The sequence below is a fragment of the Brachypodium distachyon genome, chromosome 3, assembly GCF_000005505.3.
Source record: "Brachypodium distachyon strain Bd21 chromosome 3, Brachypodium_distachyon_v3.0, whole genome shotgun sequence".
Taxonomy (NCBI): Eukaryota; Viridiplantae; Streptophyta; class Magnoliopsida; order Poales; family Poaceae; genus Brachypodium; species Brachypodium distachyon.
Genome location: NC_016133.3, coordinates 13,989,997 through 14,010,627, shown reverse-complemented (window position 1 = coordinate 14,010,627; position 20,631 = coordinate 13,989,997). Strand labels below are relative to the sequence as shown.

The 20,631-nt window shown below is 54.8% G+C and overlaps 5 protein-coding genes and 1 non-coding gene across 6 annotated transcripts; 3 read left to right on the top strand and 3 right to left on the bottom strand.

The window, feature by feature from the left end:
• Positions 1 to 391: 391 nt before the first annotated feature.
• On the top strand, positions 392 to 2,543 carry LOC100837270 (phenolic glucoside malonyltransferase 1). Its single transcript, XM_003571378.4, has one exon. It carries the CDS (start codon positions 958 to 960, stop codon positions 2,356 to 2,358), a length of 1,401 nt encoding a protein of 466 aa, XP_003571426.1. The 5' UTR covers positions 392 to 957; the 3' UTR covers positions 2,359 to 2,543.
• Positions 2,544 to 5,127: 2,584 nt separating this feature from the next.
• Positions 5,128 to 7,134, bottom strand: LOC100836652 (phenolic glucoside malonyltransferase 2). Its single transcript, XM_003571376.3, has one exon. The coding sequence runs from the start codon at positions 6,655 to 6,657 to the stop codon at positions 5,233 to 5,235; it is 1,425 nt and encodes a 474-aa protein (XP_003571424.1). The 5' UTR covers positions 6,658 to 7,134; the 3' UTR covers positions 5,128 to 5,232.
• Positions 7,135 to 7,739: 605 nt separating this feature from the next.
• On the bottom strand, positions 7,740 to 10,292 carry LOC100822456 (phenolic glucoside malonyltransferase 1). The gene is made up of 2 exons (XM_003573371.4): positions 9,356 to 10,292; positions 7,740 to 8,628 (listed from the first exon to the last, which is right to left on the bottom strand). The coding sequence occupies exons 1-2, from the start codon at positions 10,043 to 10,045 to the stop codon at positions 7,954 to 7,956; spliced, it is 1,365 nt and encodes a 454-aa protein (XP_003573419.1). The 5' UTR covers positions 10,046 to 10,292; the 3' UTR covers positions 7,740 to 7,953.
• An 801-nt stretch (positions 10,293 to 11,093) lies between these two features.
• LOC100836346 (phenolic glucoside malonyltransferase 2) lies at positions 11,094 to 13,390 on the top strand. The gene is made up of 2 exons (XM_003571375.4): positions 11,094 to 12,113; positions 12,407 to 13,390. Exons 1-2 carry the CDS (start codon positions 11,334 to 11,336, stop codon positions 13,094 to 13,096), a joined length of 1,470 nt encoding a protein of 489 aa, XP_003571423.2. The 5' UTR covers positions 11,094 to 11,333; the 3' UTR covers positions 13,097 to 13,390.
• A 2,388-nt stretch (positions 13,391 to 15,778) lies between these two features.
• Positions 15,779 to 17,820, top strand: LOC100836037 (phenolic glucoside malonyltransferase 1). The gene is made up of 2 exons (XM_003571374.3): positions 15,779 to 16,486; positions 17,050 to 17,820. Exons 1-2 carry the CDS (start codon positions 15,779 to 15,781, stop codon positions 17,713 to 17,715), a joined length of 1,374 nt encoding a protein of 457 aa, XP_003571422.1. The 3' UTR covers positions 17,716 to 17,820.
• Positions 17,821 to 20,107: 2,287 nt separating this feature from the next.
• Positions 20,108 to 20,348, bottom strand: MIR5055 (microRNA MIR5055). Its single transcript, NR_126838.1, has one exon. It is a non-coding gene; the product is annotated as a microRNA MIR5055 (primary transcript).
• Between the last annotated feature and the right edge of the window lie 283 nt (positions 20,349 to 20,631).

Below are 20,631 nucleotides of genomic sequence, written 5' to 3'. Positions count from 1 at the left end.
AAGAAGACGGCCAATATGTTTTTCATTGCAATTTTATTTGTTACCTGTTGTTTTGCGGCTTGTCGTGTGTGGCTTGTGCTATGTTTCATTTTCCTTGATAATTACAAGACACGGGTGTCTTTTTTTTATTAAAAAAGGGGAACAAGAGAGAGAGAGTAGTTAAAGCAAATACCATGAAGTGTAAACATGATAGCTTGGTTGGAAGAGATAGAAGAGAAGAGGGGGGAAAACAGGTGGTACGTTAGTAGCCAGCTGCAACACAAACTTTTGGAAACTTGTAAAACTGAAATGTGGAGCAAATATTAATAAGTAATACGTACATGTTTACGGCCAACGACCATACATATGGTAGTATCAGCCCGGATGTGCAGTTGGTTATATACTGTCTTTTGCTCTAATAAGCCGTGATCCTGCTAGCTGACCTGACCAAATTAACAAGCGGCGGCACAAAGAGAAGGCGAATGAATGTTGGACCGTTCCGTGTCGACCGGTGACGTGATCTCTGACCGAAGCGTAGCAAGCAACGATCTAGAAACACGGGCACATGTATGCAGATCCATCTGTCCACACCGCACACAGAGAGGGTACGTGCAGTCATTTTCCAGCAAAGCAAGTCTCATAATTAACTAAACCGAGCTGTAATTTCGTAGCAAAAATTAATCTTCTGGCGCTGGCTCGCGCTGACAGCCTGCATGACGCTCGCTGAACCGGCCGCAAGCTAGCTTCCAACTCAACCGAATTATGCCGCTTGCTAAGCACTGCCGCCCACGTATAGCTGTGCACCAGCCTCGCGCCTAGCTTGCAGCGAAAGCCTCGGTGACCACCTGATAACCACGAGATCAATCTAGTGGTGTTCATAAAGGCTAAAGCCCGCGTCACCAAGGCGTCCGGAACTAGAACCGTCTTCCTTTCATCCTCACCGGAGAAGCAGCAGTATTAGATCGGCGAAGAAGATCGATGGGCGAGGCAAGCTCTGACGTGACCGCCGTGCGGGTGCTCGCCGTGTCCCGCGTCGCGCCGCGTGCCGCAGCCGGGGAGGACGCCGGGGGACGCGTGAAGGTGAAGCTGTCCTTCATGGACTCGTTCTGGGTCATGCTGCCGCCCATCCAGCGCGTGTTCCTCTACGAGCTCCGGCAGGAAGACGAGTTCCCGGCGGTGGTCGAGCGGCTGAAGCGCGCGCTGGCGGACACGCTGGCGCACTACATCCCTCTGGCCGGGAAGCTCGAGCACGAGGCGGACACCGGCGACGTGTGGGTGAACTACTACTCCTCCGACGCCGACGCCGGGGTGGCCTTCGTGGAAGCCGAGAGCGACGGCATGGACGTGCGCCGGCTCGCCACCGACGAGTCCCACGACGTCCCGGCGTTCCAGAGCCTCGTGCCGGAGCTCGACGCCAGCGCGCTCCCGGCGCCGGTGCTGTCCGTCCAGGCCACCCGCCTCGGCGCCGGCACCGGCGTGGCCGTCGGCATCTCCGTGCACCACGCGCTCGCCGACGGCAAGGCCGTGTGGCGGTTCATGGAGGCCTGGGCTTCCGCCTCCCGCGAGGGGTCCCCGGTCACCGCCGCCCTCGGCGCGCCGCACTACAGCCGCGAGGACGCCATCCCTCACCCCGAAGCCGACGAGCTCGCCCGCGGCCTGCTCAAGGCCGTCGCGCCGAACCTCCCCGTGGTGAACTCTGCCAAGTACGACTTCAGCCAGCGGTTCCTGCGCGAGCGCCGCACCTTCTTCCTCGACGCCGACGACATAAAGTCCCTGAAGCAGCGCATCGACGGCCTCGCAATGTCAGGAGCCGAGGCCGGCGCGCCCAAGCCAAAGCCGGTGTCGACGTTCGTGGCGCTTGCGGCGCTGGGCTGGACGGCGTTCGTGCGGTCCAAGGGGCTCGGCGCCGGGGACGACACGTACCTGGCGTTCCTGGCCGACCTGCGGGCCCGGCTCGACCCGCCCGTCGCCGACGGCTACCTGGGAAACTGCGTGCGCGCGTGCATGGCGAGCTGCCCCGACGCGGCGGAGCTCCTCGGCGAGGGCGGCATCCTTCGGGCCGCGCGCGCCGTGCAGGCGGCCGTGAAGGCCATGGAGGCGGCGCCGCTGGCCGGCACGGACAAGGGCGCGATCAACGCCATGATGCGGCTGCCGTTCAATCGGCTGGCCAACGTGGCGGCCAGCCCGCGGTTCAAGGCCTACGAGGCGTCCGATTTCGGGTTCGGCAAGCCCGCGCGCGTGGAGCTCGTGTCCATGAACCATGATGGGGAGATGGTGCTCGTTGGCGGCAGGCGTGATGGGGAGGTGCAGGTGTCCGTGTCCGTCGATCCGGCGCATATGGACGCCTTCAAGGCCTGGGTCCTTGGCTGTAGCCGCTAGAGCCGAAGTTGTTGCGTTACTTTAGGCAACGAAATAAACGAGCATAGTAACCTTTGCTGCTGCAATGCATGCATGCATAAAAATAGTAAAAATAAAGTATCTAGCGGCAAGCTAGATCGATCCATACCAGAAATTCAAATATGTTTTTTTTATTTTGGGTACGATCATATGACCGGGTTTCATTATCAAAGATAACGGAACAAAAGGTTCGCGCCCCAGTTTTAAACACACTTGTCGCCACAGGCTGACAAGAACACACACCAAGTTCAGAGCTAAACAGGAAAGAGCAAAACAAAAAACAGCAGTTGCTGAATAGTTACAGACAAAACACTTTCGTCAGGTGTTCAACTCGAACTGCAGTCCTGGGGCATCTCCTGCTTCCTTCCTGTCAGATCTCCTTCTCATCCGAGCTTGCCTTGTATGTGATCCTGGGCACATCAACTTTAGTCTGAGCTGGGTGATGTAGCATGGCTTCATCTTGCAGTATCGCAGCGCCTAGGCTGAGCATGTCCTCCTGCCCTCCTCGGTGTAAGCCTGTCCAGTATTTCAGAAAAGGAACAAGCATAGCACACACTCTCAGCTCAGAACGAATCAGTTTATGTTCAAAGCATGCACCATTGCGAAGTTTCCAAATGGCCCAGCAAATGGCAGCAAGCCCCACAACCTGCATATTACGGCTCAGAGTGGTATATTGCGCTACTCACCAAAAATATTGAGAAAAACATGTAGGTCTTGTATTCAACCCCAAAGCTGTACCCACGACCCCCCAGGTGTATTTGGCCGCAGGGCAAAGAAAGAACAAATGGTGTATTGTTTCAGGTCCATAGCAGAATCTACAAGTGCTATCTCCCTTCCAGTGTCTACGTTCCACTTATCTTTTGTGGCTATTGCATTGTGCCAAATCAACCAAAGCCAAATCTTAATTTTCAGTGGAATTCTAGCTTTCCAAAGATGGGTGGATGATCTAGTGGGGCCAGTATTGGTTAGCATATCACACATGGATTTAACTGTAAACTTTTCAGACTTGGACCACTTCCAGATAGGAAGATCTGGTTGCTCATTTAAACCCACCTCCATTAGTTTATCTCTTAAACTGCGCAGCTCATCCTGAGCTTGTTCGTCTAACCATCTCCTGAAAGAGAGCTGCCATCTCCTATGGGCCAGCTCAGCAACAGAAGTCCCAATATCATTGGATATCTCAAACAACCTGGGAAACATTTGAGAGAAAGGTCTATGTCCACACCAGGAATCCCCCAGAAATCAGTTGCCCTGCCATTCCCGATTCCAATCACTCTTTCTTGTAAGTATAACCCCCTAACTTGTAGCAGATCTTTCCAGCAAGATGAGTCAGCAGGTTTGCTTGTCACATTGTAAATGCCCCCTCCTCTCAAGTATTTCTGTCTAATTATGTCTTGCCATAAACCAGGCTCTGTTTCCAACCTCCATCACCACTTGCACATAAGGCTGATGTTAAATAATGCAAGATTTTTAACCTCCCGACCCCCTTTCATTTTTGGTTTGCAAATCAATGGCCATTTGATGAGATGATATTTCCTTTGTTTGGACCCTCCTTGCCATATGAACCTTCGTATGATTTTATCCAATTTCACCAAGTTTGTTTTGGGCAACAGGTGCATGGACATATGATAAACAGGAGTAACAGATAAGCATGCATTTAACAAGGTTACTCGTCCCCCCAATAGACAAAGTGCCACTCTTCCAGCATGCCAGCCTTTTTTCCATTTTCTCCTTCAATATTGACCAATCAGTCACTCTTAACTTTTCAACACTAAATCCCCAAATATTTAACGGGCCATGTCCCAACCTGGCAATTAAACATGGAATTAGTTTTTTGCGTTCAAATGAATCACAAGAAAAATATGTAATGATCATCGGTTCTTTTTTTTTGCGTTCCAAATGAATCCCAAGAAAATAACCAGCGAAATTAGTTTTTGCTTGCGAACTGAACAGGGCCGTTTGGCCTTTTACTATGACTTCGATAATTTCTGTGCGGGCGGCTGAAGTGGACACTGAACTCAACTCAACTTCTACGCCGATAGCTCCGCTGAATACGTACAGAATCCGGAAACAAAATTTAAAATGATTTTCACAAGACAAAGAAAATGTTCGTAAGCAAATCTTCAAACAACCGAGATTCGATGCCTTAACCTCGGTCTCTGCAGGCATTCGTGATTCCCAGCTTCGACTAGTCAACACAGGAAGTCAACACTCTTACGTCAACGAGCCACGTGTCAAGCATGCATGCCATTTTACCGCTCCGGCCCGTATCTATACGTCCGGACTTGATTGGCGGCGCGGCCGTTCTGCCCTTTGCCGTCATGGATGACGTACGCATCCTTGTCTTACCTTCATGTGCTCCTCCTCCACAGGTTTGACGGTTTCTGAACAGGAGTCTGTGATTTTTCTTTTCCAGGGAAGTTAGAGACGGCTGGAAACGGAGAAGGCCGAGGTGATCAGCTAAGCTAGCTAGGATCGACCGTTCGATCGAGGAGTTGTTGTCTCGGACGTACGTCCAAGTGAATTGTCGTTATGGTGCACGCCGTATATGCAAATTGAACGGAGAAAAACAAGCTCTCATTGTCTGACGTACATCAATTGGATTGTTCTTTCTCGTTTGGCTTTTAACCCACCTTCTCGCCGTCAGATCTGTGCAGGAGTAACGTGGAAAAGAAGTTTGTACCACCTTTGGTTTATGGTATGGACTTGCGACACGTGGATGAAAGGTGAGGACTGAGGAGAGACCGGAGATTTCAAAGGGAACACTAATAGTATATTGAAAAATGATTATTGGGATCGAAATGACAATGAAATTGGTTTGTGATATGATACTGTAACGAATATTCGCGGCACCAGTTAAGCTAGCCGATCGAGGATGCAGGCCTTAAAGTCATCCATGTGCTTGGGGTCGATGGACACGGACACCTGGACCTCGCCGTCCCGCCGGCCGCCGATGAGCACCATCTCGCCATCGTTGTTCATGGACACGAGCTCCACGCGGGCCGGCTTCCCGAACCCAAAGTCCGACACCTCGTAGGCCTTGAACCGCGGGCTGGCCGCCACGTTCGCCATCCGCTGGAACGGCACCTTCATCAGTGTCTGCATCCATTCCTTGCCAGTGCCGTCCAGCGGCGCCGCCGCCATGGCATCCACCGCGGCCTGCACGGCTTGCGCCGCGCGGAGGATGCCGCGCTCGCCGAGGAGCTCGGCGGCGTCGGCGCAGCTGGCCAGGCAGGCCCGGATGCAGTTGCCCAGGTAGGCCTCGCTGACGGGCGGGTCCAGCCGGGCCCGCAGGTCGGCCAGGAACATCAGGTACGTGTCGTCTCCGGCGCCGAGACCCTTGGAATGGACGAACGCCGTCCACCCCAGCGCCGCCAGCGCCACGAACGTCGACACCGGCTTCGGCGCCTTGGGCAGCAAGCCGGCTTCACTGGATTCTGACATCGCGAGGTCGTTGATGCGGCGCTTCAGGGAGCGGATGTCGGCCATGCCGAGGTAGAACGTCCTGCGCGCCCGCAGGAACCGCTGGCTGAAGTGGCCCTCCATGACCTCCGTCCTGACGACGGGGAGATCTGGCATGATGGTTCTGAGCATGTCGTGGGCGAGCTCGTCGGCTCTGGGGTGGCGTATGGCCTCGCGGCCGTAGTGCGGCGCCGGGCCCGTGAGCGTTGAGCCGCCGTCGCGGGAGGCGGAGGCCCAGGCCTCCATGAAGCGCCAGACGGCCTTGCCGTCGGCGATGGCGTGGTGCACGGAGACGCCGACGGCCATGCCGGCGCCGGAGCCTAGGCGGGTGGCCTGCACGGACAGCACGGGCGCCGGGAGCACGCGCGCGTCCAGCGCCGGCACCAGGCTCTGGAACGCCGGGATGTCGTGCGCCTCGTCGCATGCCAGCCGGCCCACGTCCATGCCGTCGGCCTCGGCCTCCACGAAGGCCACCCCGGCGTCCGCGGAGGAGCAGTCGACCACGACGTCGCCGGCCTCCGCCTCGTACTCGAGCTTCCCGGCCAGAGGGAGGTAGTGCGTCAGCGTGTCCGCCAGCGCGCGCTTGAGCCGCTCCACAGCCGCCGGGAACGCATCCTCGGTAAGGTCGAGCTCGTAGAGGAACACCCGCTGGATCGGGGGAAGCACGACCCACAGCGAGTCCAGGAAGGACAGCTTCACGCGTCCCCCCTGATCCCGGGCTCGCGACGGCGCGACGCGGGACACGGCGAGGACGCGCACGGCGGCCGGACTAGCCTGCGCCACGACGGCGACCTCGGAGCTGGCGTCGACCATGCCCATCGATCTTGGTACTTGTTTTTCTTGCTTGTCCTTCTGAAATGGAACTCGGTCCAAGGAGGCTGCCCTGGAGGATCGTTGATGCTTGGGACGATGCTTGGTTTCTACCACGGGTATTTGAATGCAAGTGCTCCTCCTCTAGTTGAGGAGTACGAGTGAACGAGGACTCCAATTTGTCATAACTTTACGTTCTGGCTTGCCCCTGGCTTTGTTTCCATTTGGCAGAGAAAATGGAAGCATTTTCAGTTTTTAATTTAGAAGTCCTATGTGTTTGCTACTCCCTCCGATTCATAACAAGTGTATCAGATTTGCTCCCTCCGATCCATATTAATTGTCAAAATATTACATGTATTTAAACGTTTTTTAGGCACAGAGACATCCATATTTAGAAAAAAAATTGAGACAATTAATGTGGATCGAAGGGAGTACAATGTAAGTGTCGGGTTTATAATTTCGAAAATCTATTTGGATAGCCTTTTGCAAAGTTTTAAACTTCGCTTTAGACATATCAAATTTCAGAATTCCAGAAACTATTTTGAGTTTTGTGTTCGAAACTCCACCAAAATTATAATATTTTGAGTTTTGTGTTTCCGCATTTAGAGGGATAATATATTGCAAACCTTATAAAAACTTATTGCAAATCCTTGAAATCAACATATATTGTTCCAAAAAAAAATCATCACATGAAGGTGTCACTTGAATGCTACTTTACGATGGGCGTGGTCGTCGATGGTTTCCGTCCACAATCCCGTATCTTCCTTTTCTTGTGTGCACAAATTATATAAACGGGAAGAGATGGATCCTGCGGTTGCAAGTGTAGTCTTCGATACATAGTGCAGTAGGTGTTTCTAGTAGTTCGTCCTCTCGGGAAAGTTATTGTCATCTCTCCTACACAACCCACATGTGTCAACGATACATTGAATGAGAAATACTTGAAAATCAAGTACTACGTGTTCCTTTGACTCCATCTCGTTCGTACCGTGCCACTAGCCAAATCTCCATCCTCTTGGTTCCGTTAAGAAAGAGATGGTTCCAATGTGAATTCCGACTTTAATATAGCGGCGGCGAACAGAGAAATGGGGACGTTGGCGAACAAGAACGTGTTGAGAGAAATGCGCATGCACCGCACATGTGTATATAGTAGCAAAACTACATGGCTAAGAAAATGTAGAAACACAAAAAGGGAGAGGTATTACACATTTTAGAAGTCATGTCCAGCTTAACTGATTTGAAAGTGATTATTTTTCAATCGACCTTCGGTATATAGGAATCAAAAAAGGAAACATACATTCTGCCCGGTCAGCCAGTCAGTCCAAGGAAGTGGGAGTTGAAGCAGTCCATGTGTTCCGCTTCCATGCACACGGAGGCCTGCACGGCGCCGGCACCGCCCTTGGCGGCGACGAGCACCAGCTGCCCGCCGGCGTTCATCGTAACAAGCTCCGTCCTGCCAGGCGGGCCCCAGCCGAAATCAGCCGCCTCGTAGGCCGGGAACCGCGCGGACCCGGACACGTTGACCAGCCGGTCCAGCGGCATCCAGTGCAGCAGCTCCATCCAGTCCCACAGCGCCAGCGGGTCCTCCGCCGCCCGCCGGACCTCCGCCTGCACCGCCGCCGCGGCGAACGCCAGCCCGTCCTCGGCCAGGAGGTCCCGCGCGGTGGCCTTGGCGAGCGCGCCCGAGATGCAGGTCCCGAAGTAGCTCTCCGGGACCGGCGGCTCGATCCCGGGCCGCCCGCGGCAGTCGACGAAGAAGAAGAGGTAGACGGAGGAGGAGGAGGAGGAGATTGCTGACGGGTGCTTGGACCGGACGAAGGACACCCAGGTGAGCGCCGCCAGGGCCACGAAGCTGGAGTACGGTGTGGGTGAGCTCGTGAGGTCGTCGGTGATGCGCTGCTTCAGGCGGTGGATGTGTTGTGCGGTGACGGTGAATGTCCGGCGGGGCAGGGTCGGGCCGCTTCCGGGGATTATCATTGTGGTCTGCACGGAGAGCGACCACGAACGGTTTAAAACGAATTCGCAAGAAAATTTTCAGCAAAATAATAATGTCAGTTCCTGATAGAGTAGGCAGGCAGTAATGTGTAAATTGAGTGAAATCAAAGACATTGCTTTAGGAGTTGGTACAGCGTCAGTATGGGGATCATCCTAGCCGACGCTCTCAAATCAGACAGAGCAGGAGCCCGCATGTAGCTTTAGTGTATGATTTAAGTTTTTCGCAGGCCAAGTTTCTGTAGTATACAGAAAAACACGACATTTGTCAACTAAAAATATTAAAAAAATGTCGTTTTCATGCCTAAGAATTAACCTAAAAAAAGATTAAATCGGGTAAGATATATACTCCAATATAGTATCTCTAGTTTCTTTCTCTCGGTCACATCTCCAAGTGGACCCGATCGATGACAGAAACAATTTTAAAACGGACAGCGACAAATATTGCATCATGCATGATGTGAGTCTGAGTCGGTTGTATGGTGTCCACATTTCATTGGCCAAACTGTATTTATTCCAATATTAATTATCTTTGGACGAATCACGTGACCACACTTTTGACTGAAAAGATGTTTACCGTCACATGTATGCTGGGTACTATATGGGCATGATACGGAGTAGTAACATTTTTCTAGCTAGATCCGATTTGTTGTAGGTGGATACTACGCTTTGTTTATGCAGCTGTCACGGCCTTTCATGTTGCAAGTTGACTGCTTACCAGCGGCAGATTGGGCGAGTACTTGCGGAGCGTGCTCCTCACGAGCTCCTCGCCGCCGGGGACCGCGACCACCGCGCGCTCGAACGCCGGTGCCACGGCGTCATCCCCGTCCCCGCGGCACGCCGCCGCCCAGGCCGCGAGGAACCTCCACACGGACCGGCCGTCGACCACGGCGTGGTGCATCGCCACGCCGACCGCGGCGCCGCCGTTGAGCCGCGTCACCTGCACGGCGAGCACCTCCGCCGGGAGCGCGCCCGTCTCCAGCTCCGGGACGAGCTCCCTGAACGCGCCCACGTCGTGGTCCGCTTCGCCCACCAGCCTCGCCGCGTCCGCGTCCTCGCTCTCCGCGACCATGAACCGGACTCCGTCGGAGGCAGAGCAGTCGATGGCGGCGTCGGCGGTGGACGGCAGGTGCACGATCCTGCCGGCGAGCGGGGGGAACCGCGCGAGCGTGGCGGCGAGGGACGCGCGGAGGGAGGCCACCATGGACGCGAACGGCGGGAGCTGCTGGACGCCGCCGTCGGCGTCGGCGTTGTCGACGAAGATGAGCACGCGCTGGATCAGCGGGAGCGCGATCCACGGCACCTCCAGCGCGGACAGGCCGAGCAGCAGCGAGCCTTCTGGTCCATCCTCCGGCTGCGGCGCCGACGGGGCGACGCGGGCGACCTCGACGACGTTGACCGTCGGCATTATTGGTTGCTTGGTGACCAAGAGGCGGCGGCGCCTTCAGATTGCCCAGCGTTTGATGTTTGATGGCTTGGCTCGTCGAAGGAGGGGAACAGGGAAAGGAAAACGATACTGTGCCAAAGACTAATACTAGTAATAAACAAGCTAAAGGGCTGTGTGTGCCGTGATTTTGAAATTCCACATGGGCAACTCGTTGTCGATTTGATTGCGTTCTTGCTTGGACTTGAAGCACTGTATTTTATTTGGATTTTCTTGTTTTTAAATCCAAGTAAGTCGGCAATCTCCAGCAGTCGAGTTTAACAGTCTAGAAGCAACGCAACGCAAGCGCATGCAGATCTGATGAGTAAACCGGCGCTGTCATTTTTCCAGCAATCGTCTTCTCGGCGGCCGGCGCTGACGACCGGACGCTGAACCGGCTGCTAGCTTCCAAACGGATAACGTTGGATGCGCTCATGCGCACTCGCATGTAGCCTCGGTACACACACGTAGCGCCAGGCTATTGGCTAGCTGTGTCCATGTAACGCCTGCGGCCTGCAGCCTCGGTTGCGATGTCAGAAGATGCCTTTCCCAGCACATGTGACGATGTCATTAGATAATCCAGATTTCGAGACAGCGGTTTCTGGCACGTAGCTACTGAGGTCCGCGGACAATCCAGACCGTCCATCTGCATTTTCGTACAAAGAACATTTAGCATCCTAGAGCCCCTTTCTCTTCCATTCACAGCGCGTGTGTATCAGACTGACCCATCTTAATTTGGTGCCGCCTCTTACAAGAATTGGTGCAGGCCATTGTGGAGAAGGCACCAGGAATCTTTTTACAATAATCGGAGGGAGCGTATGCACACACAAATAATGCTTGGGAATAAACAAAAGCAACAGAGAGCGCTTTGGGAGTTCAGCAAAGGGGTGATATTCCTCGATCCGTTTGTTGTTTGGTGCTGGTTGTTCGTGAATTACATAGTAGTTGGTACAGTATCAATCTGGGAGGAAAAGGCGTTCCTAGATCTGTACTGATGTTCATAATCCTAGGATACCATTGTTCCCCAGTGCGTACAGGTATATCAAGTACAGGTGGAGTCGTACTTAATTGCAGCAAAACTGACGGACCGATGCTAAAGCAGATCGAGTGGTTGCGAGCGAGCGAGCGAGAGGCCAGGGCGTGTGTCCAAGACATCCTGCTAGTGCCAGCCGGCGAATCGCATTTCCGCACGCATTTCTCAACGGGAGTTTCTGTTTGATCCTAGCACGCTAGCTAGCCTCTTCGTGCGCGACAAGACCCGCGTATAAAAAACATGATACGGTTGCAAAATGAACCCAAAACCATCTCCTTCATCTATCCATCATCCTCTCGTGGACGCAAGGGCAGGCAAGCCATGGGCGAGGCAAGCTCCGACGTCCCCGCCGCGGCCGCGGCCGTGCGCGTGCTCGCCGTGGCCCGCGTCGCGCCGTCGGCAGTGGAGGATGAGGCCGGGCGGCGCGTGAAGCTGTCCTTCTTCGACACGCCGTGGGTGGTGCTGCCGCCGATCCAGCGTGTGTTCCTCTACGAGCTCGAGCTCGCCGCCGCCGACGGGTTCCCGGCGGTCGTCGACCGGCTGAAGCGCGCGCTGGCGGACACGCTGGCGCACTACCTGCCGCTGGCCGGGACGCTGGAGTACGTGGCGGAGACGGGGGACGCGGTTATCGACTGCTCCGACGCCGGCGTCGCCTTCGTCGAGGCCGACGGCATCGGCATGGACGTGCGCGCGCTGGCAGGCGACGAGGCGCACGACGTGGCCGCGTTCCAGAGCCTCGTGCCGGAGCTCGACGTGCGCGTGCTCCCGGCGCCCGTGCTGTCCGTGCAGGCCACCCGCCTCGGCGCCGGCGTGGCCATCGGCTTCTCCGTGCACCACGCCGTCGCCGATGGCCGCGCCGTGTGGCGGTTCATCGAGGCCTGGGCTTCCGCGTCCCGCGTCGGCTCTCCGGTCACCGACGACCTTGCCCCGCCGCACTACGGGCGCGAGGCCGTCCCGCACGCCCGCGGCGACGAGCTCGCCCGCGAGTTGCTCAAGATGGTCGCGCCCAACGTCCCAGTGGTAAGTAAGTCTGGTTCTGGTCACTGGTCAGAGAAAGTCAACACACATACACTCCTAGTAGCTAGCTTAATACGTGTGACATCGGTCAACTTTTACTTGCTACGTCTGAAATTAGTGTGGTGTAATTTCTTCGTTCGTTCTTTCCTTGGGTTCGTCAGTTATACCATGCTAACCGTATGCGCCGCGAAGATGACGCACACTGCACTGCACGTAAACACATTTCAGTTCAGTTCCATGGCATAGAGTCGTAGCTAGCCAGAACTCAAACATCCATCGTATGTTCTTCATCGCAGGTGAACACCGGGCAGTTCGACTTCAGCCAGCGGGTCCTGCGGGCACGCCGGACGTTCCACCTGTGCGCCGACGACATCCGGTCACTGAAGCAACGCATCGACGCTCTCGCAGCAGCCGAGACCAACTCCGGCAACAACGGAGCGCCCAAGCCGAAGCCGGTGTCAACATTCGTTGCCCTGGCAGCTCTAGGCTGGACGGCCTTCGTCCGTTCCAAGAATCTCGGCGCCGGGGAAGACACGTACCTGATGTTCCTGGCCGACCTGCGGGCCCGGCTGGACCCGCCGGTCAGCGACGCCTACTTCGGCAACTGCGTGCGGGCGTGCCTGGCCACCTGCGCCGACGCGGCGGAGCTCCGCGGCGCGGCGGGCGTCCTCCGCGCGGCGCAAGCCGTGCAGCGGGCCGTGGAGGAGATGGCGGCGGCGCCGCTGGCCGCCGCCGACCGGAGCTGGGTCCACATGCTGATGCGGCTGCCCTTCTCGCGCCTCGCCAACGTGGCCGCCAGCCCGCGGTTCAGGGCCTACGAGGCGTCCGATTTCGGGTTCGGGAAGCCCGCACGCGTGGAGCTCGTGTCCATGAACCAGGACGGCGAGATGGTGCTCGTCGGTGGAAGGCGGGACGGCGAGGTGCAGGTGTCCGTGTCCGTCGACCCGGCGCACATGGACGCCTTCAAGGCCTGCATCCTCGGCTAAGCTAGCTAGCTAGCGAGAGTGCTTAATTGATTAAAGCCAAGAATAAACCGGCAAATAACTTATGCTGATATTCTATTTCTCAGACCATCAATCACAGAAAAAACAACTGTGTGTAAATTACACTTCGTGGAAAACACCCTCGATCCTGACAACAAGAACAATCGAATGTCCAAACGCGCATCAGTATCATTATTGGCTGTAACCATGCATGTACGGAGTGCACAATATATGTACCTAGTGCCAAGATATGTTTAAGAGTCATCGCACCAATTCAATTACGATTCTGTTAATAACCATGTAGTACTCTAATTATCCTTTTCTTCTCTATTATGGTTCCATTGAAGCAGAAGACTTCCTCCGTTTCATAATTTTTGTCTCAAATTTGCCAAAAAATGGATGTATCTATTCGTAAACAACGTTTAGATACATGTAATATTTCGACAAAAATGAAACGGAGAGAGTAGATAATAACATTTCCTTAATTTGGATTTCAAGAGATTAAACCAACTACGTAGTTGGTTTCTAGTTGTCGGGACAGTAGCCTCCTCTTGGAACCGCGTCCCTTGATAACCGGTACCAGTTCGTTTGGCACCCATCATTTGGGCATAGAATTGTATAATTTATTTTGAATTCTAAAAAACAACTTGTTTGGTTGGCACGGAATTAGCCACAAGAATTCAATCTCAAATTCCAACGATAACTAGTCTCAATTCCTCTCTAAAAGATATCATTTTTCTAGAATTGTCTCTCACCTTCAATTCCATGTGGTAGACAAACATGATTTTCAACCCGGAATTCAAATTCAACCAAATAAAATCCTATAAAAAATTGAATTTCATTTCATTTTGATCAAATGAAATGAATTCTTGGTTGCCAAACGAGCTATACAGGTTATGTCTACTTCTAGCTAATACTCTCTCTCGCTCAAATAAAAACTAATACTCTCTCTGTTGTTAAGAGTAGTGAAATTGGGTGTTTCATAATTCAAACTTGAAGTCATATAAATCAACACAACTCCCTACGACTAATCTGCGTGAGCTCACGAGCCGCTCCATTTTGACTCCTTTTGGTCTCATGTTTTTCAACTCCAAAGCTTTAGCAGGGAGGGGTTTCAAACGGTTTTATGATGGATATGAAACAATGAAACTAATTTGGACTTGTAAACGGCATAATTTTCAATAAAGCTGGTTAAACTTAGAGTTTTTTACTTAAGAAGGCAAATCTGAATGTACTATAGTATGGCTTTGAAAAGGACGAAATGCTACCAAAGTGCGTTGTGTGCAAGTACATTAATTGGAATCTCCAGTGCACTTTGTGCGTGGCTCGTGTAGCTCCCAGGTTCATGTAGGTGGCGGGCGGTCTTGCAGCTCTGAACCATGCATAGATCACACAACAATTTCTGCACAAAAATATTTTACGTAGTTTCTTGTTCCATTTCACGTTGGCACGACGCCCGTTCTAAATCTAGCCAGGGCCCAGTTAGAGCGCAACACACAGCCCTGTCCACACACTCCCGTTCCGTACCGGCCCTTGGGAGCCAAGAGGACGCTGCATCTGAGTTTAGTCCCACCTCGGCAATCGGAGGAGACTTTAACCAGATTAAATACCCGCCTCGGTCACAGAACACGCCGAGCTCAGTAGCGGGAGCTTGTAACCTCAGCGGGGGCATAAGGGTGGTGTGGACTCTGGAGTATGGATGTGAGCCTGGGCCGGGAGTGCTATTGATGGCCCGCCCGTTCCAAGTTGCGTAGTGGATGTTGCTGGGGCCTACGCGAAAGCTGGGCCTCACGGCCGGGAGTGCTATTGATGGCCCGCCCGTTCCAAGTTGCGTAGTGGATGTTGCTGGGGCCTACGCGAAAGCTGGGCCTCACGGATCCTAGAGCGGCAGGCATCGCGTGAGGCTGGTTTCACCGCTGCATTCTAGGCCCGCTTGGGTCTCATAGCCGGCTCCAGAGAACCACGACCTTTTTTCATTTTTGGTATTTTGATAAAAACTCTGCAGTTCCATTGCGTAAAGAATTTTATACGGAGTGCTCTTTTCATTTCGGGTGCTGCTTGTTTCTCTCCAAAATTATTTCTCATTTTTATAATTATAATTCATGGTTAAAACTAGAGTAGCCGTTACGTAAAAAAAAAGACCCATAGGCTAGATTGTGGATTGCATAAACTCTACTGCGGTGTAAGAAGAGAAAACAATTGTCGAAACATAGAAATCTAGTTCCAAAATTCTCAGTGAAAAAAGTTACAAAGAAGGCAGAAAATCAAGGACGAGCTCCGTAAAAAAAAACTGTATAGTCTACCATTTTTTTTTATTCTTCCTTTTTGTTAGAAGTAAAAACAAAACGGACGCAACAAATGCGCCATGCTCGGCGTGCGGTGGCCCAATTCGAGCTCGACCTGGCGGCACGCGGTGGCTGGCTCCCAGCTCGCTCCAAGAGCGGCGGAGGTCGTCCGGTTGCCGTAGCGGCCTACACAATTTTGTCGCACGGCACCGCATGCGATCTCAATACGGCACTAACCTTGACTGTTGCATAGATAAACAGACAAATTAAGCAATCCAGAGCTCAACTCGATAAGCAAATCAATTCCATTCCAAGCGCTTCTCCTTGCACTGTCCGTGGCCGAGCGACCACCGGCCAGGCGACCACCAGCCAACAGAACCATTAATCAATCATCGGCGCCATGCAATCGACAACAAAGATCGTCGAGGTCGGCCGCGTCGTGGCGCCGGCCACCGCCGCGACGTGGCCGCGGGGCGAGTCGTCGTCGCTCGTCAAGCTGTCCGCGCTGGACGCGCCGTGGCTCCTCGCGCCGCTCATCCAGCGCGTGCTGCTCTTCGTCGACGGCGACGGCGGCCAGGAGCTCCCGCCCTTCGAGTCCATGGTTGCCTCCCTCCGCGCGTCGCTAGCCGCCACGCTCGCGCGGTTCCCCCCGCTCGCCGGGCGGATCGTCTTCCTGCCGGACACCGGCGACGCCGCCATCGACTGCTCCTCTGACCCCGACAGCGACAGAGGCGGCGTTCGGTTCGTGGTGGCGGAGAGCGAGGACGCGGACGCGGCGAGGCTGGCCGGGGACGCGGACCACGACGTGGGGGCGTTCAAGCAGCTCGTCCCGGAGCTCGAGACGGGCAAGCTCCCGGCGGAGGCGCTGGCCGTGCAGGTGACGCGGCTCAAGGGAGGCGCGGCGGTCGGCGTGGCGATGCACCACGCCGTGGTCGACGGCCGGTCCGTGTGGAGGTTCCTCGAGGCTTGGGCGGCGGTTTGCCGCGGGGACATTGCGGATGCCACGGCGCAGGCGCCGGTAGGGTTCGACCGCGCGGCTTTGGGGCTCCCCGACGGCGAGGAGCTCGCCAGGAGCGTGCTTCGCAAGTACGCGGCCGATCTACCAGCGGTAAGTATGTCCCGTGTACGGTGTACCGTATTGGTCCTGCGTTATACCACATGCCACGTCAACGTTAACAGATAGTTCTCGATGGAAAAAGAGTTCTCCGGGCTCTAGATCACTCCACGTCTCCGTAGCAACCACCTCAAAAGGCAGATTTTGTTATCTGGTCACTATGGTTTCATTCTGGTTTGATTATGACAATCTTTTCTAAAGACCTCATTTTGTTATTTACTCACATCTCTAGTGATGCACTCCTACGTAAGGAACACTTTTCTACTGGCTCTGCTATGTAGCGGTGCGTGCAGAGGCTGCCACGCAGGGTTGAATCGGCTATAATCATTGATATATTGTATTGTCAATGGTATATGGTAAACGAATGCTAAATTTATTGGTATATGATATATATATTTTTTGAACGGTACATGGTATTGGTCCGAATGGATAGCAACTGACAACCGCTGCCGTACCGCTACATAGCGGAGCTGTTAAAATCGCCGCTTTGCTTCTCTGTCTTCTGACTTCTGAGTGCTCAACTCGCGTGGTTGTTGCTTTTTTTTTTCTTTATGCAGGTAGCAGAGTTGCCCGTCGCCGCAAACCTCCCCCGCCGGACCTTCACCATAACCACAGACCGCATCAACAACCTGAAACAACGCATCACCGACGCCTCCGTCACAAGCTCGCCGTCGCAAACCGCCACACCATCGAGCTTCGTGGCCGTCACGGCGCTCGCCTGGGCGTCTTTCGTCCGCTCCAAGAACCCATCCGCCATCTCCCCTGACGACGACGTCTACCTCTTCTTCCTCGTCGACTGCCGCGGGCGATGCGGCGGCAGCATCGAGGACTACTTCGGGACGTGCATCACCGGGTGCTTTGCCAAGGCCACGGCCCGGGACCTCCTCGCCGACGATGGTGTCTCCGCCGCCGCCGCCGCGGTGCAGGAGGAGGTCCGGCGGGCGGCGGAGGACCCGCTGGCCCAGTGGGACTGGATGGGCCTGGCTTGGTCGCCGTTGCCCAAGGAGCGGCTGGTGAACGTGTCCGGGTCGACGCGGTTCCCGGCGTACGAGGCGACTGACTTCGGCTGGGGCGCGCCTGGCAGGACGGAGCTGGTTACCATGAATCATGGCGGGCAGGTGGTGCTTGTCGGAGGCAAGGGCGGCGGCGGCGGCATGCAGGCGTCCGTGTGCATGGAACCGGAGTATATGGAGGCGTTCAGCTCACACTTTCTGAATTTCTAAGATCGATTAATCATGAACTTGTATGCAGAGCGCACATCGGCACATGCAGCGACTAAGATTGATCAACGTGCTTATAGATTCCTTACCTTTTTTCATCAAGTAATCTCTTGCCAAATGAATCAAATACTCCTGGATAATGACTGTAGCAACATTATTTATTGTTATATACTACCATGATCTAGCGAGACAGAGGATTTCGCCCATACAATACAAACACGATTTTGCTATTTCCGAAACGACCGGAGAATAACTATTTTCAAGTCAATGTTAACAAACTTCTGATCTAATTAATCACTGAGATTCATAAAGATGCGTGAAAGCAAATAATGAGCAAATCTTAGTCGGATGGCTATAACCGTTTGACTAGAAATAATTTCTACGTCGACCGAGAAATAAACACACGTAGATATGCATTATGATCACATCCACTCAATGTAAATCAATCCAAGAACTTAACGAAGTGCGAGCTGAATCCGTCCATGTGATCCGGGTGCATGCACACGGACGTCTGCACGCCACCGCCACCGCCCTTGGCGGCGACGAGCACCACCTGCCCACTTCGGTTCATGGTGACCAGCTCCGTCCTGCTCGATTGGCCCCACCCAAAGTCAGTGGTCTCATATGCTTGGAAACGCGTCGACCCAGAGACGTTCATCGCCCGGTCACGAGGCAGCGTCCGCACGTAGGCCATCCAGTCCCATAGCGCGAGAGGATCTTCCCCCGCTCGCCGGACCTCTTTCTGTATCGCCGCCGCGGCCGCAGCGACACCGTTGTCCTCCGCGAGGAGGTCCCGGGCCGTGGCCCTGGCGAGGCACCCAGAAAGGCACGTCCCGAAGTAGTCCTCGCTGATCGGCGGGTCGATGCCGCCACACCGCCGTCCACGGCAGTCGACGAAGAAGGAGAGGTAGACGTCGTGGTCGATGGAGATCACGATGGGGTGCTTTGACCGGACAAATGACACCCAAGCGAGCGCCGCGACAGTCACGAAGGTTGACGGTGTTGTGGCCGACGAGCCCGTGAGGTCGTCGATGCGTTGCTTCTGGCGGCGGATGTGCTGCGCGGTCATAGTGAAGGTCCGGCGAGGGAGGCCTGGGGCGACCGGAAATTTTGTAACCTGCATGTGGGGGCAACCGCGGGGCCATGAATATTAAGTGAGAAGCTCATTCTTCACGTATGCAGGGACTTGAAGCCCTGAGTAACATCTCATTGTGTGTTCTCCTTCGTCAACTGTGGTGTGTTGCAAAGTCAGTTCGTTGCTAATAAATAAAAATTAAAATTACGAATGTACTTATAAATCAAAGCCGCCCAAGCGCTGCATTGTTTACCATTCATATCTTTGGGTGGGTGCGAAGGTCTGATCGAGATTGGATCTCGAATATTGAACCCTCAGCTGCCATGAATCTTGATCGGATCTGGTTGGCTCTCATTTTTAGCACAAAGACAGGATCTTTATTATACAATTGAAAAATCTGTCTCAACAATGCTAAGATTGAATCTACAAGATCGTATTGTGGACAGTTTGACGGTGTAGCATGATGCACATGCACGGTGTAGTAAAATGGAAGCACGCCCCGGGAGAAAGAAACGTAACGTACCAGTGGCAGATCGGGCGCGTACTTGCGCAACGTGCTCCTCACGAGCTCCTCCCCGCCGGGGACCTTGACCACCGCGCGGTCGAACTCCGGCACGGCGCCGTCCGCCGCCGCGGTGTCCCCGCGGCAAGCCGCCGCCCACGCCTCCAGGAACGTCCAGACGGACCGCCCGTCGACCACGGCGTGGTGCATCGCCACGCCGACCGCGACGCCGCCCTTGAGCCGCGTCACCTGCACGGCCAGCGCCTCCGCCGGGAGCGCGTTCGTCTCCAGCTCCGGGACGAGCAGCTTGAACGCGGCCACGTCGTGGTCGGCGCCCCCGGCCAGGCTCGCCGCGTCCGCGCCCTGGCAGTCCGCGACCACGAAGCGCACTCCACTGCCGTCAGAGCAGTCGATGGCGACATCGCCGGTGGACGGCAGGAAGACGATCCGCCCGGCGAGCGGGGGGAACCGGGCGAGTGTGAGCGCCAGGGACGCGCGGAGGGAGGCGACCATGGACGCGAACGGCGGGTGATCACCGTCGCCGTTGTCGACGAAGAGTACCACGCGCTGGATCAGCGGGACGATGAGCCACGTCGCGTCCAGCGCGGACAGCTTGAGGAGCGGCGGCGACGGCGGCACCACGACGCGGGAGTCCTCGAGGATCTTGGTGGTCGATGTCATGGAGACGACGGTGCGCAGTTAGTTGGCGGCGGTCGCCGGTGGTGTACAAGGTTTGGATTGCTTATTTGCTTAGAGTTGAGTGGTCAGGCCACTCACTGTCACTGACTCGTCGAGCACTGAGCAACCAAGGGAAGAAGAAACAATGGCCCTGCTGGCGATATCGAACGTTTTGACCCGTGCCCAGTTTTATAAACAGGCAAGTCCAGTATGCCAACGGCCCAGCTGCGGTGCGCCACACAGCCCAGTTGCCATCGCCAGCCAGTACAGTAGGCGACACCCTTTTTAGTCCCACCTTGCCTGTTTAACAACTGTCGGCGCAGGTTAAATACTCTGCTCCTTGCAACGCAACGCCGAGCTCAGCAGCGAGAGCTTGTAACCCGAGTGGGGGCATTCGAGGTGGTGTGGACTCTGGAGTATGGATGTGAACCTGGGCCGGGAATGCTACTGATGGCCCCACCCATTCCAAGTTGCGTAGTGGATCTGCTGGGGCCTATGCGAAAGCTGGGCCTCACGAATTCTATAGTGGCAGGCACCGCGTTAGGCTGGCTTCACAGAGCAGCGACAACTGCCCGCTTCCAACGGTGGAAGGATAACGGGCCGCTGCATTCCCGGCCCGCTTGGGTCTCATAGCCTACTCCAAAGAACCACCACTTTTTAATTT